At 48.0% G+C, this 12527-nt stretch overlaps 7 protein-coding genes across 7 annotated transcripts; 4 read left to right on the top strand and 3 right to left on the bottom strand.

The window, feature by feature from the left end:
- Nucleotides 1–1360: 1360 nt before the first annotated feature.
- Nucleotides 1361–2473, top strand: N7537_006666 (E2 ubiquitin-conjugating protein UBC8; the record flags this gene model as incomplete). The annotated part of the gene is made up of 7 exons (XM_056897723.1): nt 1361–1393; nt 1472–1479; nt 1535–1537; nt 1818–1855; nt 1910–2024; nt 2093–2274; nt 2337–2473. The coding sequence occupies 7 exons, from the start codon at nt 1361–1363 to the stop codon at nt 2471–2473; spliced, it is 516 nt and encodes a 171-aa protein (XP_056753508.1).
- A 951-nt stretch (nt 2474–3424) lies between these two features.
- On the bottom strand, nt 3425–4138 carry N7537_006667 (LAMTOR1/MEH1 family protein; the record flags this gene model as incomplete). Its single annotated transcript, XM_056897724.1, has 3 exons — nt 3425–3719; nt 3811–3962; nt 4088–4138. The coding sequence occupies 3 exons, from the start codon at nt 4136–4138 to the stop codon at nt 3425–3427; spliced, it is 498 nt and encodes a 165-aa protein (XP_056753509.1).
- A 360-nt stretch (nt 4139–4498) lies between these two features.
- On the top strand, nt 4499–5532 carry N7537_006668 (DUF2011 domain-containing protein; the record flags this gene model as incomplete). Its single annotated transcript, XM_056897725.1, has 3 exons — nt 4499–4524; nt 4591–5128; nt 5182–5532. 3 exons carry the CDS (start codon nt 4499–4501, stop codon nt 5530–5532), a joined length of 915 nt encoding a protein of 304 aa, XP_056753510.1.
- Nucleotides 5533–5983: 451 nt separating this feature from the next.
- On the bottom strand, nt 5984–6748 carry N7537_006669 (uncharacterized protein; the record flags this gene model as incomplete). The annotated part of the gene is made up of 3 exons (XM_056897726.1): nt 5984–6375; nt 6453–6650; nt 6736–6748. Coding segments are annotated over 3 exons (603 nt in total), but the record flags the coding sequence as incomplete, so codon positions are not given.
- Nucleotides 6749–7368: 620 nt separating this feature from the next.
- On the bottom strand, nt 7369–9183 carry N7537_006670 (uncharacterized protein; the record flags this gene model as incomplete). Its single annotated transcript, XM_056897727.1, has 6 exons — nt 7369–7406; nt 7461–7797; nt 7845–7901; nt 7967–8188; nt 8238–9052; nt 9099–9183. The coding sequence occupies 6 exons, from the start codon at nt 9181–9183 to the stop codon at nt 7369–7371; spliced, it is 1554 nt and encodes a 517-aa protein (XP_056753512.1).
- An 818-nt stretch (nt 9184–10001) lies between these two features.
- On the top strand, nt 10002–10761 carry N7537_006671 (Zinc finger C2H2; the record flags this gene model as incomplete). The annotated part of the gene is made up of 2 exons (XM_056897728.1): nt 10002–10009; nt 10269–10761. 2 exons carry the CDS (start codon nt 10002–10004, stop codon nt 10759–10761), a joined length of 501 nt encoding a protein of 166 aa, XP_056753513.1.
- A 782-nt stretch (nt 10762–11543) lies between these two features.
- On the top strand, nt 11544–12436 carry N7537_006672 (mitochondrial 54S ribosomal protein uL6m; the record flags this gene model as incomplete). The annotated part of the gene is made up of 3 exons (XM_056897729.1): nt 11544–11811; nt 11868–11981; nt 12063–12436. 3 exons carry the CDS (start codon nt 11544–11546, stop codon nt 12434–12436), a joined length of 756 nt encoding a protein of 251 aa, XP_056753514.1.
- Between the last annotated feature and the right edge of the window lie 91 nt (nt 12437–12527).

Below are 12527 nucleotides of genomic sequence, written 5' to 3' on the forward strand. Positions count from 1 at the left end.
GAGGATGAAAGTTGACCGTGGGAAGGGTCAAGAGTACTATGTAATGGGATGGACCCGTGGATCTGTATCCTTGGCCGCTCCCTATTCGGACTCGGAAGAAGCACCTATTATCAGGTTATGTGGCCAGGTATAAAGGTGAAAAGTAAATATGCCACACGTTACAGTCCAACTATCAACATTGGATGCCAGACTTGGACCCTGTCATCAGTACTCATAGACCTAACAGAGGAACATGCCCAAAAAAGCCATACCGATAGCTGAGAAGGTAGACACATTATGTAGCCACCACAGCCACCTATTATGGTCTCTAGTGGAGATTAGAGTCTAATGTATACCTAGGTAAATCGATGCAGCGATATATACGATCTTCTGACCTCTCCAGCCAGCGGGCCGGGGGGGTTGCACTTATGTAATCAGTCAGGTGCACCAGGGCAGCGGCCGGATTACGGGTGCTTGCGTGGATCGGGCCACTGATCACGTGATTTCCAGATGACTATGTATAACATAACTGGATGGTAGCAGAGCATCACACAGAGGGCTGGAACAATAGCACGGTCATCCGGTTTGATTTAATGTAAACTTTCAAGATATTAGATTTGGGCCAGATGATAAAAGAAAAAGACGTTCATTGCCCAGATAGACCTGGCCTTCCTAATGGTAGCTGCGGTGCCTCTATCTTGCATGTACCGTATTATTGCGTGGCTGGTTATAGATCATATCCGATCCATGCCGTCTAAAACTACAGGACATGTGTATCTTTCTTTGTTAGGCACTTTAAGTCGGAAATACCATTGAACGTATAAAACGTAGACTGGCCTCAAGAATTAGCAACTCACAGACATATAAGTAAAGGCCAATGTTGTTCGTAGTTAGCTGATTTCAATTATATGGGTCCATCCTTGGCAACAACATCATGCTAAGACGGATGAATGAATGTTCTTCTCAAGTTGTATGATGTGCGGCGTAGCAAGTGGATCCACCTATCCTAGTCATCGTCATGGTTCTGGGCTTGGCACGCGCTGACTCATCGACTCATCATGCCCGATCTAATCATTGATCCAAACCTTGGAAGACCTCATTCTCCTCTTCTTTCTATATCAGACCTGAGAAGTGAAGCCTTCTCTTCTATTTGTTATTCTAGTCACCTCGCTACCACTTACACACTGATCATTTGATCACTCAACATCTATTTCACAGTCCATCGTCTGCCCCGCCCATTACTTTCCCCGCTCCGACTACGGGGAGTATCTGCTTGTGAATCACGACATTTGACACTGCTGGGTCTGCTTTCCTCGTGAGAGCTCGCCGTCGATAATACCTCCGAGATCCAAAACCCTACCGCTTTATTCAAACCGCCAATATGAGTAGCCCAAAGCGCAGAATCGAGACAGATGTGAGTAATGTTGCGGATAGTCCGATAAGCCCCCAGAGTTGCTGGAGATGCTAATAACGACTGTTTTTCATTATACAGGTCATGAAGTATGCTCCACAAGTTCGAAAGCATCCAAAATATACGAAACTAACATTTGGCTAGGATGTACGACCGAAAATCCCCCCATCCTTTCAATTTGGCCGCCGCTTTTCCCAACCTTTTTTTTTTTGGCCCGCCTCGGCGAGCATACTTGGTTTCCGGGAAATATATTGACAGTTATCTAGGCTAATGAGTGACTATGAGGTGACTCTGGTCAATGACAACAGTAAGTTGTGGTCCTCCACCAGTTAAGGATCTATATACTAACTCCGGAAATCCAGTGTATGTACTCTGCATCCCTACAATCAACCATTTGAAGATCTCCGATACCAATTACCACCAACAGGCAAGAATTCTACGTTCGTTTCAAGGGCCCAGAAGAGAGTATGTCTCACTCATAATCAACTGATATTACATCAAACTAACTAACCTTCCTAGCACCATTTACCGGAGGCCTTTGGAAAATTCACGTCGAATTGCCTGACCAGTACCCATACAAAAGCCCGAGCATCGGATTCGTCAACAGAATTTTCCATCCAAACATCGACGAGCTGTGAGTTATGGGTTCGACGTGCGTGCAAAAAGAAAACTCAAGAGGTTAATGCGATTTTTCTATCCTAGGTCGGGGTCGGTCTGCCTTGATGTGATCAACCAAACGTGGTCGCCCATGTACGACATGCTCAACATTTTCGAGGTCTTCCTTCCCCAGCTCCTCCGTTACCCCAACCCTTCGGATCCTCTCAACGGAGAGGCAGCCGCGCTGATGATGAGAGAACCCAAAGCATATGAGGCAAAGGTGAAAGGTGTGTTGAGGATATGTATTTGCTAATATGCGATAAATGTGATATTAACAACTCCGCGCTAGAATATGTTGCCAAATACGCTAGCAAAGAGGCTGTGGATGAAGCGGGCGAGGACACCGAGTCTGAAGATGAGCTAAGCTCGGCGGGGAGCTACGAGTCTGACGGCGAACAACCTGCGGGTACAATGGACGATGTCTGATGGTCTGCAGTGCAACCCTTTCCATCAGGTCTAGGATTGACCCGGCACGAACATATTGCATCACCCTATGTCCATCTCGGAACTGGATATGAGCGGGCGTTTTCTTTTATTTATAACAGGGGAGTTGTCATGTATCCATTTTCTTTTCTTGTTAATCTCCATATTGGGGGTTTTTTTCCCCACTCACTATTATGTATTTGGTCCACCCAGGAGGCATTTGCGGTAATTATCGGCGGAGCCACAGGTTGAACAATTGATACCGAATCTCTCATAGGTATGGGGAGTCATTCTTTTTTATTCCTCTTCCCATGATATCTTAATTGTATAGTAAGCTCGAAATACTTTCCATAAAAAACTATCCACCCAAAGCTGGAATTCTATATGGGGTGACCTACCTACGAGATATACAAGAAGGATTAGCACTTTCAGTATCTACAAATAGTACCCTGATTTACATCAACTCAATTGACAATGAAACTCGAATTGTATGTCTATACGAAAAGGAAGGATGAAGTCCACTCGACACAAAAACAACATATACAGGCAGTGCACGACTGACAAGATGATATGAAGACAAAGAAACAAACTCGGAATAGCAAAACACGCCAACAGAAAAGAAAGCAACATTGTATGAAGAAAAAAAGCGTCTGATAATAAAAGAAAAAGTCTGCGCCATTGGGTATTATCAGACTATACCAGGGAGAGGAAAGAAAGAATGGCTATCTATGTGCGAAAAACAGTCGACCTGCGATCAATGCAAGAAACAAAAATACCTCAAATACCAGCGCAGCGCAAAAAAATAATAAAACGGGTCTTCCAGTACCCTTATCTGCACCCCTCAATTTTATCCTCACAGCCCGCACCCTTATTTGTCGTGTACATCTCATCGTCAATGTGCAGAGTCAATGTGCAGCGTAAATGTGCAGTGATGGATGCCCCAAACGCCTTGTTTTAGGTGACGTTGAGAACTCCAAACACATCATGGCTTGCCTTAGCATCAGTTTTGATATCGGTACGAGACCGTTTCTTGTTTGGGTTCACGACAACTTCACCCCAGTGTTTCGGGACAGTGCCTGATGCAATGGATGTGGGACGGCTTGGCGGTGATGTGCGATGGGTAGATGTAACAAGCGTTGTCGTGTCGGTTGTTTGTGATGGAACGGGAGATGCAGAGATAGGGGGGTGGAGAGTTGCTTGGGGTCGAAGGTGTGGTTGTGGTTGGATGGACCAGATATCGATGACGGAGCTGAGAGATATGATTAGCATGAATTCAGTTCTCACCCTAAGCTAATTTGCCGTAGAATAGAACAAAATGAAACTAGGTATTGTATACTCACTCAGATGTCCGCTGGCAAATTGATTCCAGCGCCTCCCTCTCACGTCTCACATATTCCAAATCCGGCTGGCTTGCCTGATGAGCATGGTTGAGTGCTCCGTAGCCATACCCGGCTTGATAAGGGTCCTCATCGAGTAGACGGGAGGACTCAGGCTTGAAGAAAGAGATGTTAGACAACTGTGCTCTGTGATAAGCCTCCCACGCATCGCGCATCAGACCGAGGTAATGCGCGCTGAACATGGTCACGGTGAAATTATCTCCAGACACTCGGGACTCACCTCAGGAGACTCGTGGCGATTCCCGCCGAGGCAGGAGGCACAGATACCCATTTATAGGGATCGGGATCGGGAATTCAGAACCGAGAATGTTCTTAGCTGCACGTTTGCGCTATGCGATGGGCACGAGGCATTAATCACCCCAATAGTTGAGGTGCGGGTACCCTTTGTTGGAGCAGGTGAGGGAATTATCAGAAGGTAAGGAGTGGAATATGCAGAAAACAGAGAATATGAAATGAAACAAATGGCGCAGTAGAGAGTCACAATGTCGACAAAAAGGACTCCTTTGAAGTCGGAGGTTGAGGCTGGGCGGTCCGTGCCATGTCATCAGGTGGTGGCCGCAGAGCGGCGTGGAAACACCGTTTTTCTCGATTTTGGCATCTTGGTCTTATTCCTCTCCCCACACATCACACCATGTTTGATCTACCAAATGCCAAGCGGTATGTGAGCAAGCAGTTCATTTACGCTTTTCTCAATGTACCCATCAACTAATCCGGCTCGTACAGAGTCCGTCGCGATGAGATGCGCTCGCCAGCGTCATCTCGCTCACCATCACCAGCACCAGATGACGCTGCCGCCCAGGATGCATATGCCCGCCTAGGAAAACTACTCAATCTCGGTCAATTGGATACTGCGCAGGATACAACTAGCCAAGACAATGGTCCCTCACAGCCTATAGAGGACGAGGATGAAGAACAAGAATTCGAGTTCCGGCTATTCAGCGCCCCCACCAAATCAACGGAAGATATCACCAACCAGTCAGGAAAGGATACAGATGGGAAAATCACAGAGGCTGCCCCTACTCAAAAATTGAGGATTCGGTTGCATTCACCTACACCGGGGTCTGGAGCCGGCACCGAGGGACGATTCGTGAAAGCCTCCCGCGGGTGGGATTATTACTTCTCTACACCTTCCCTCCAGGGAACAAGGAGCGGGGAACCTACCGCCGAAGACGAGATCCGGATCGCGGAAAAGAAGAAACAATTTGAGGATATGGCCGTTAGCGGGGAGCACATGCTGACATGGGCCAACTCGTTAGTCTGGGTAAGTAGATACCCATCCATTTGGCTGGTTCTATAAGCTAACTTGATTCTTAGCCCGGCTGCCATCTCCCCTGGCGAGTCATCCATCTCAAGCGACATCAGACTAAACTGCCACGGCCAGCCAACAGTCTTCCCGTCTATGTGGTAGAGGGCGTACCTCTCTCGAAGAGCCCACTTACACGCAAGAAGCCAGGCAAGAAGCGACGAGTGCAGCTGCGCAAGCGGGTTGCGGCCGCACAGGCTGCCAAGGAAAATGAAGCCGAGAAGCGGACTCGGAAGAACCGCGAAAGGAAACTCAAGCGCAGACAAAAAGCCAGAGAGCAGAAGGCTGCGGCGGCGGGTGTTAGCGTTGAAGATATCGCTATGGCGGATGGTGATGATCATTCCTCTGGCGGGGAGGAATGAAACTATCTAGCATCAGGATAGACTTCTTAATGTGATACCCGTGGGAGTGTTGGTTTTCCCCTTTGTCGTCAGCAGCAATAGTATAATTTATCAAATGAAAGCGGCAAGTATTACTGTTACTGTCGCGTAAGGATTCTGGAATGGTTAAGTAGAGCTTTGCATGGGCATGGGGTATGGTATTGGGCAGTCTGATCAAGGCCGATATGGAAAGAAAAAAGAAGAAAAAAGAAAAAAGCATGCAATGCATCGCTTCGAGAAACTGATTAATATACAACGCTGAGGGTATGGAACAATTAGGGAGTGGGAAAAAAACACTCGCAAGTTAGATCAGACTCGCAAAGAAAGGTCCAATTCTCGCCAATTAAGTGGATATTCCCACTTCTACTTAGCGGGCACATCTAGCTTCGCTGTTAGCAATTTCCTCTTGCCTAGTTGAAACAAGTGACTAACCAGTCTTAGCGGCAGCTTCCTCAGGCGCAGCAGCAGTGGCCTCGGGTTGAACAGCCGGCTCTTCGACCTTAGCAGCGGATTCCTCGGCAGCAGGGGCCTCGGTCTTCGCGACGGGCTCCTCGGGCTTGACAGCAGATTCCTCAAGCTTAGAAACAGGCTCCTCAGGCTTAGCAACGGCCGCCTCGGGCTGCACAGCAGGTTCAGGCGCAGCAGCAGGGGCCTCGGCCTTAGCGGCAGGGGCTTCAGCCTGTACAGCAGGTTCAGGTGCTGGCGTAGCAGTGGTAGCCTCAGGCTCGTAATGAGTCTCAACAGGGCCGGCGGTAGCCGTCATCTCAGAGGAGGCGGCAGGCTCCGCCGTGCTCGCATCCTTTGCCTCAGGCACTTTAGCAGCATCTGGGGTAGATCAATAAGTCAGTCGGGGGTCAAATGCGCGACGGAGTTGGTATCAAATTGATAAGAGAGTGTCATACCTGGGGCAGAGTCCGGGGTTGCAGCGGGGGCGGTGGGTTTCGCGGCAGGCGTCTCACTGGCTGCCGCAGCAGCGACAGGGGCAGCAGTCGCAGCAGGGGCCGGTTCAGCCTTCTGTTCGGTTGTCTTCTTAGCGGCCTTCTTACGAAGGCTGAAGAACCGCTTGAAGCCCTTCTTGACCTGGTCAAGAGCGTCGGGTGCTGGGGAATGTTAGCGCTGTGTGCTTGCGGTTCGGAGGTGCGCCAAATGTTGGGTCGGGAGTATAGGGGATGGGCGATCACTCACGAACACCAGGCATTTTGATCGAGTTTGAGATCGGGGTAAAGGAAGGTTTGATAAATGTGAATCAAGAGCCGATGAGGAACGCGAACGAAAAGGAGGAGAAGCGCGCAGTCGATCTATTCACTCCCCACGTGACTGCCCCCATCTATGCTGTTGACTTTCCTTTTTTGTTTTTTTGGGGGGGGGGGGGGGGGGGAATTAGCTTCTCGTATGTCATTTGCAATTTCCAATGCGTAGAGGAGGGGCTTTTATTGGCTGATCGTAATATAAATGGGTCCTATCCCACAGCTTATCTTGGCTCTGGCAGCTATTGTGGCTGTGCTGGCGCTAATTTGCTTGCACCTTCATTTTATTTTTCTGAAACAATCTATCGATTTATTTTATTTAGTTTCATATCATTATTAGTAGAAAGGGGAGATACGTAGCTCCTCCGGATGATTGGGTTGTGAAATGCTGGGGTTTTCCATTGCTATAGATCTAGGTGTAATGAATGAATATCAAGCATGAGTGATGCAAGCATAAATGGTAGAGATAGCAGGGGGAAAATAGAAAAGTAAACCAATAAGAAAATAAAGGAAATAACGCTGGGGTATCAATGGTATCTGGCCCGCAAATCACTGCGCAGGGTGTTTATAACTAAAGAAATTTGAAGATGGTCAGAGCAACAGAATGCCCTGAGTCACATTATATTAGCACCAATCAGTCTCGGCCATGAAGTACACACGTACCCAAAATGAGAAAAAATAAAGAGATTGCAATCTTAAGGTTCTGGGCGGCGATGATAATGAGCAGGACGGCACAGAGAGACCATATGGAGGATCCTCCGATACCGAACCCCGAGACATGCTTGAGCTTGAAAGCTGCATCGTCGATGACAGATTGCAAATTGGCAGCGGCAACGCTAGTTTTGGCCAGCAAAGCTTGCGATACTTCCGCGTCAAATTGAATGGCCTCCTGGGCCCGCGATTGTGCCGACAGGGCTTGTGATTGTTGGTTTTGGGCCTTTTGTAACTCGCTTGCTTTCGATTCGGATTGTTGAATAAAGGTTTCCATGGTTTGAAGTCGCTTAGAAAGTCAGTGAGAGAGTCTATGTGTGGGAACCGGGCTCGTACCTCTGTCATCCTGGTTTCTTGCTCAAGAATCATGCTCATTCGGCTAGTCAACCATTCCTATGAAAAGGGGCAAAATATCAGTTTCACAGTGTACACAAAACGTAAATTTATATTTGACACACCATAGCAGCATCGAACCTCTGCATTCCCTGATGCACTCTGTCCATATCTGAGCCAAGAAGCGACTCGAGTGACAGGTGTAAAGAAGATGCGAGATCCTTTTGAACAACAGCATTGCTTTCTTGAGCGAGCAACGTCTCTTGGCTTCTAGTCATTGCATCTTGATGTGTACTCCGTAGAGCCTGTTGAAGGGCTCCCACTTGGGTCGATACATTTCGGATGTCCTAGTTGAACTTTAGTACCTTCAACTCCAATTCTCTTGTTAGAATTTACCTTTTCGAGGCTGCTTGTTCCAGTCCGCACGTGTACCAAAGTGACCGATATAGAATCATGAAGAGACCATATTCCAGCTTCGATTTCTCGGAGAAAGCTGCCGAATGTTCGCTTGAACACAGAGTCTGCCGCCTCCATATCGGTCACAATCTTCTCTTGCAGAGACTGAACAGCTTGGATGAATGAGTACTGTTGTGCAGACTGTGCAGTTGCGTTTTGCAAAGCCTCTTGAAGCCCGTTATTGAGCTTCAGACTGCTCTTAGAAATGGATCGATGCAGGTCAATAAGCTCTTCTTTTTCCGTCTCCATTCGCGAGGCATGGCAGATCACAAGGGCATTCTGTCGGCTGTTGCTGTAAGAAGTCCACCACTGTGGTCGCGACTCAAGGGTCCTGAGGCATTGCTCCAATAATTCTTTCGGGACTTCATCCGAGACAGGGTCAGGGCCTCTGTGCCGACTCACGAAGCCGAATCGGTTCTTCTGTGGAGGGGGCGAGACAGTGACAGGAAGACATGAGGGAGGCAGTGGGGTGCCCGCACCGTCGATCTCACACAATGCCAGACGTGCGGCATAGACGGATCGAAGAAGGTCGAGCGTCTCTGGGCTATCCGTCTGTGTGTCGTCTTTGCCATCGCTAAATGTTTGACACGAGTTTACTAGTTTTGTGGCTGCTAGCCGGTTGCACGAGGGTGAGGATCTCATCGAGTCCAGAATCTTCACAGCTTCGTTGAAGATGCTGTCTTGGTCTTGCGCTCGGGAGGTGAGGAAAGAGATCGCGTCGATGCCTGGCGGTTTGGGCGCAATAATTGGAACGTCTTTTTGTGTTAGCAGACATATTAAAGCGACATCTGAATACCTTACTTTGTTGGGAGGTACTCGCTCGACTAAGCTGTGCAAGTGCGAGAAAGATATATGATAGCGCTTGAAAGCCACTGATTGCCTTCATAGTGAATGGTCTGGCTAGTTTAGTGCACGAGTATGGCTTTGATGGGTCCAGGTTCTTGATCACTCATGTATATTGTGTGAGATGAATGAGTACAAGAAGACATGTGAGAAGGATAGTATAAGATGGAAAGAGATGGATGAAGGATGACTTCGAAAGTAAGACTTGACGTCCAAGTTGTTTGGGTCACGCCCAACCCCGGCTTTACTTTTTCCTGGAGAATTTCCCCTCAGGACTTGGTCTGGTATTTGGCTCATGGGTTGCTTTTCTTTTATCGAAATACTCATGCAGATTGTTAGTATATGGTTAGGAGTAGGACTGCGAAAGAGCGAGCTGAGGATTGCCGTATGGAATCTTCTGGCCTTCAACCTTCCAAGGATAGGGCAATTTTGGCGGATTAGAAGAGCCGTGCATTTTCTTAAGATTTTAGATAATTGTCCGGACAATTATGGATTGTCATGAAATTTGTCAGATGAATTTCAGAGAGATTATACATGAAACTATATACATACGCAGGCATGTAATTACCGCTGGATTCGGATCACCTTGACGCTTCCTTTAGTGTGACTCCCACATAGGCAGGGCTTACCACATAATATGTTAATGGAAGACAAACGCATTGATGGAAAAAGGTACTTTGTGATGCTCATTCTGATGATAAAGACCGCTGGACTTGGACCTAGAAACTAGAGGCACGCAAAAACGTCATAATTCTACCTTGTGTCCCAGGTAAAAGTAATAATAGTAATGTAGGTTCACCTTGGCAGTTGATCAAAGATATAGAGAAATAAGATTGGACCGTCGGTTCGTTCCCTCAAGTGATGCGTAGGTAAGATTACGAGATCCGATGTCGGGAGACTGTACGCCAATAACACTGAAATAGTAAATACGGTAAGGTGAACTCTCGCCATGAGGATTCAGTAACTAACAGGTAGTAAATCTCACAACACATAACCTTTGAATTCTTATTTCAATATTGCCCTCTACCCCAAAACTTCATAGTTCAGTTCACTCAGCACATTTCTCAATTAGCCTATTGTTTTTTTCTTTTTTTTCCTGCTTGTGCTACCATCCTAGTGTTCTTCTAGTATGGCATCACCTTCTTGTAACACCCACTGTGATCCTTTGCACGTACCAGATGGTTATGACTGGACTTTGACAGACTTCAACTATTCCCAATTCACCCCCCTTGCCTATCAATCCTCTACCCCTACACTGGCGCAGCTATCGAGAGTATATGCGGATCCTCTTCGATATACTTATCCCGTACAGTATCCTGTTGCATCTGTGGCGCCTAGCTTCACTGTGTCTTCTGGCTCGCCCTGGACTTGTTCCGGTATGCGTAGCTTCAATCAAAATGCCATACATCAACCTTCAGTCGATAATGACTGTGCAGCTACGGCCCCCGGGGACCAGGCGACAGGCCATGTCGGCCCTAGGCACGACATCGCCTGCACCAATTTTTCAGCATCTGCTTCATCTGCCCCAAGGACATCTCAGGCCAAAGCTACCAGTGATAGCTATACCAAGGGAAAGAGACCTTCTGGTCGTACCCAAGGACGCCAGCGGAAACAGGAGTGAGCAACTTTAGAATCCATCAAGGTTTAACACACACTGATACCGTTCGTCCATTTTAGGAATCCCCAGCGAGCTTTCCAATGCCACTGGAAAGATTGCACATACCGCGATCCCTTCTCCGGAAAACCAGCGTTGATGCGTCACATTGACACGCAGCATATAGCTCCGCGCTCATTCGATTGTCCTTCATGCGACATGTCCTTCAATCGAAAGGACAACATGACTGAACACCGAGGAAGAGTTCACGGGGAACGAGTTCGAGGTTGATGCTGAGTTGGTGATGAGGTTCGGGTCATGGTGCCTCATCTATGTTAGGCTTAGGCGGAGATTGTGTCTCACGAAGAATGTTCATGTTTGAAGGGATATATGTGGTTTGATTGGGATAAATTGGGATATATCGTGATGGAAAGTGTTACTTCGTCGGCTTATTTTTTCCACTTGGGCGTGTGGGAGGGGGAATCCGAATGGCCCTCGGGAGTTTAGATTTCTGGGCACCAGGTTTCAACCTTTGGCCATAGAAACATGCAATAAAAAAGATCCAGCATCGAATTTTGTTGACAAAATGGACTCGAATATCATAGCACTGCAGACGAGAGCATAGTTGATTATGGTGAGATCGTGATATGATATTCCAAACAAACATTAGAATGAAACCTTGGCGGAAACCTTCAAAGCAAATGATATATAGATAATCACGTGCGCGCTAAACCTATTCGAGGCAATCCATCTGCGAACAAAATCCGAAGTCCGTAACAAAGCATCCGACCCAACACGCGCAAATCACCATGTCGTGCTCCATACCCCAACGCTGCGCCCGTCAGCTTCTCCGAGAGCCCTTCCAGCGCGGCTCCCTACCCATCTTCCTCGCACCCGCCTTCTCCCCCCGCACACAATGCTTCTCGACCACATCCCCGGCGCAGTCCCGAGTTGGAGGTGCCGCGCTATCCATCCCCCCGGAAGTGTCATTTAAGCTCATCGATATCCCCGCGACCCTCTCCCGCACACGAGGAAAGGATATCCCCAAGTTTATGGCCGAGATTAAGGGTCCTAAGGGTAATGTGTTATTGTTGAAATGTGGTCCGGCAGATGCTAACTTGTCTGATTCACAGGCGAGATGAGCCTGAACATTCCCTCGTTCCTCACTATCACCCGCGATGAGACAGGCCAGAAGGCTAGTTTGTCAGTCTTGGATCAGACGGTTCCTCACCAGCGTGCTATGTGGGGTATGTTCTCCTGTCTTTTTCTCCGTGGTCTAGTCCGCACGGCAAGCCATTGGTGTCTAACGTTTGATTCTTTTTATCTAGGAACTATTCGCGCACTCCTCCAGAATCATATCCTCGGCGTTTCCGAAGGCCACGTCTGTGTCTTGAGTATGGTTGGTGTCGGTTACAGGGCTACTATCGAGGAGAAGGCGTCCACCGTTCAAGCCGACTACCCCGGCCAAAAGTTCGTTTCCCTCAAGGTCGGCTTTTCCCACCCAATTGAACTGGGCATTCCCCGGGGCGTTGTTGCGAGCACACCGCAACCTACCAGAATCTTGTTGGAGGGTGTTGACAAGCGGGTTGTGACCCAATTCGCGGCCGAGATCAGAGAATGGAGACGCCCCGAGCCGTACAAGGGCAAGGGTATCTTCGTCAACGGAGAGACTATCAAGCTCAAGGCGAAGAAGATCAAATAGACTGGAGGCGCATTTCTTTTTTCAGCTACGCGGGACATTTTGTGTTTGGTTCCGTGTTTTGTACTCTTATCGTCACATATGTATTTTTTTA

This window comes from Penicillium hordei (genome assembly GCF_028827395.1).
Source record: "Penicillium hordei strain IBT 12815 chromosome Unknown utg000003l_segment0_segment0, whole genome shotgun sequence".
Lineage (NCBI taxonomy): Eukaryota > Fungi > Ascomycota > Eurotiomycetes > Eurotiales > Aspergillaceae > Penicillium > Penicillium hordei.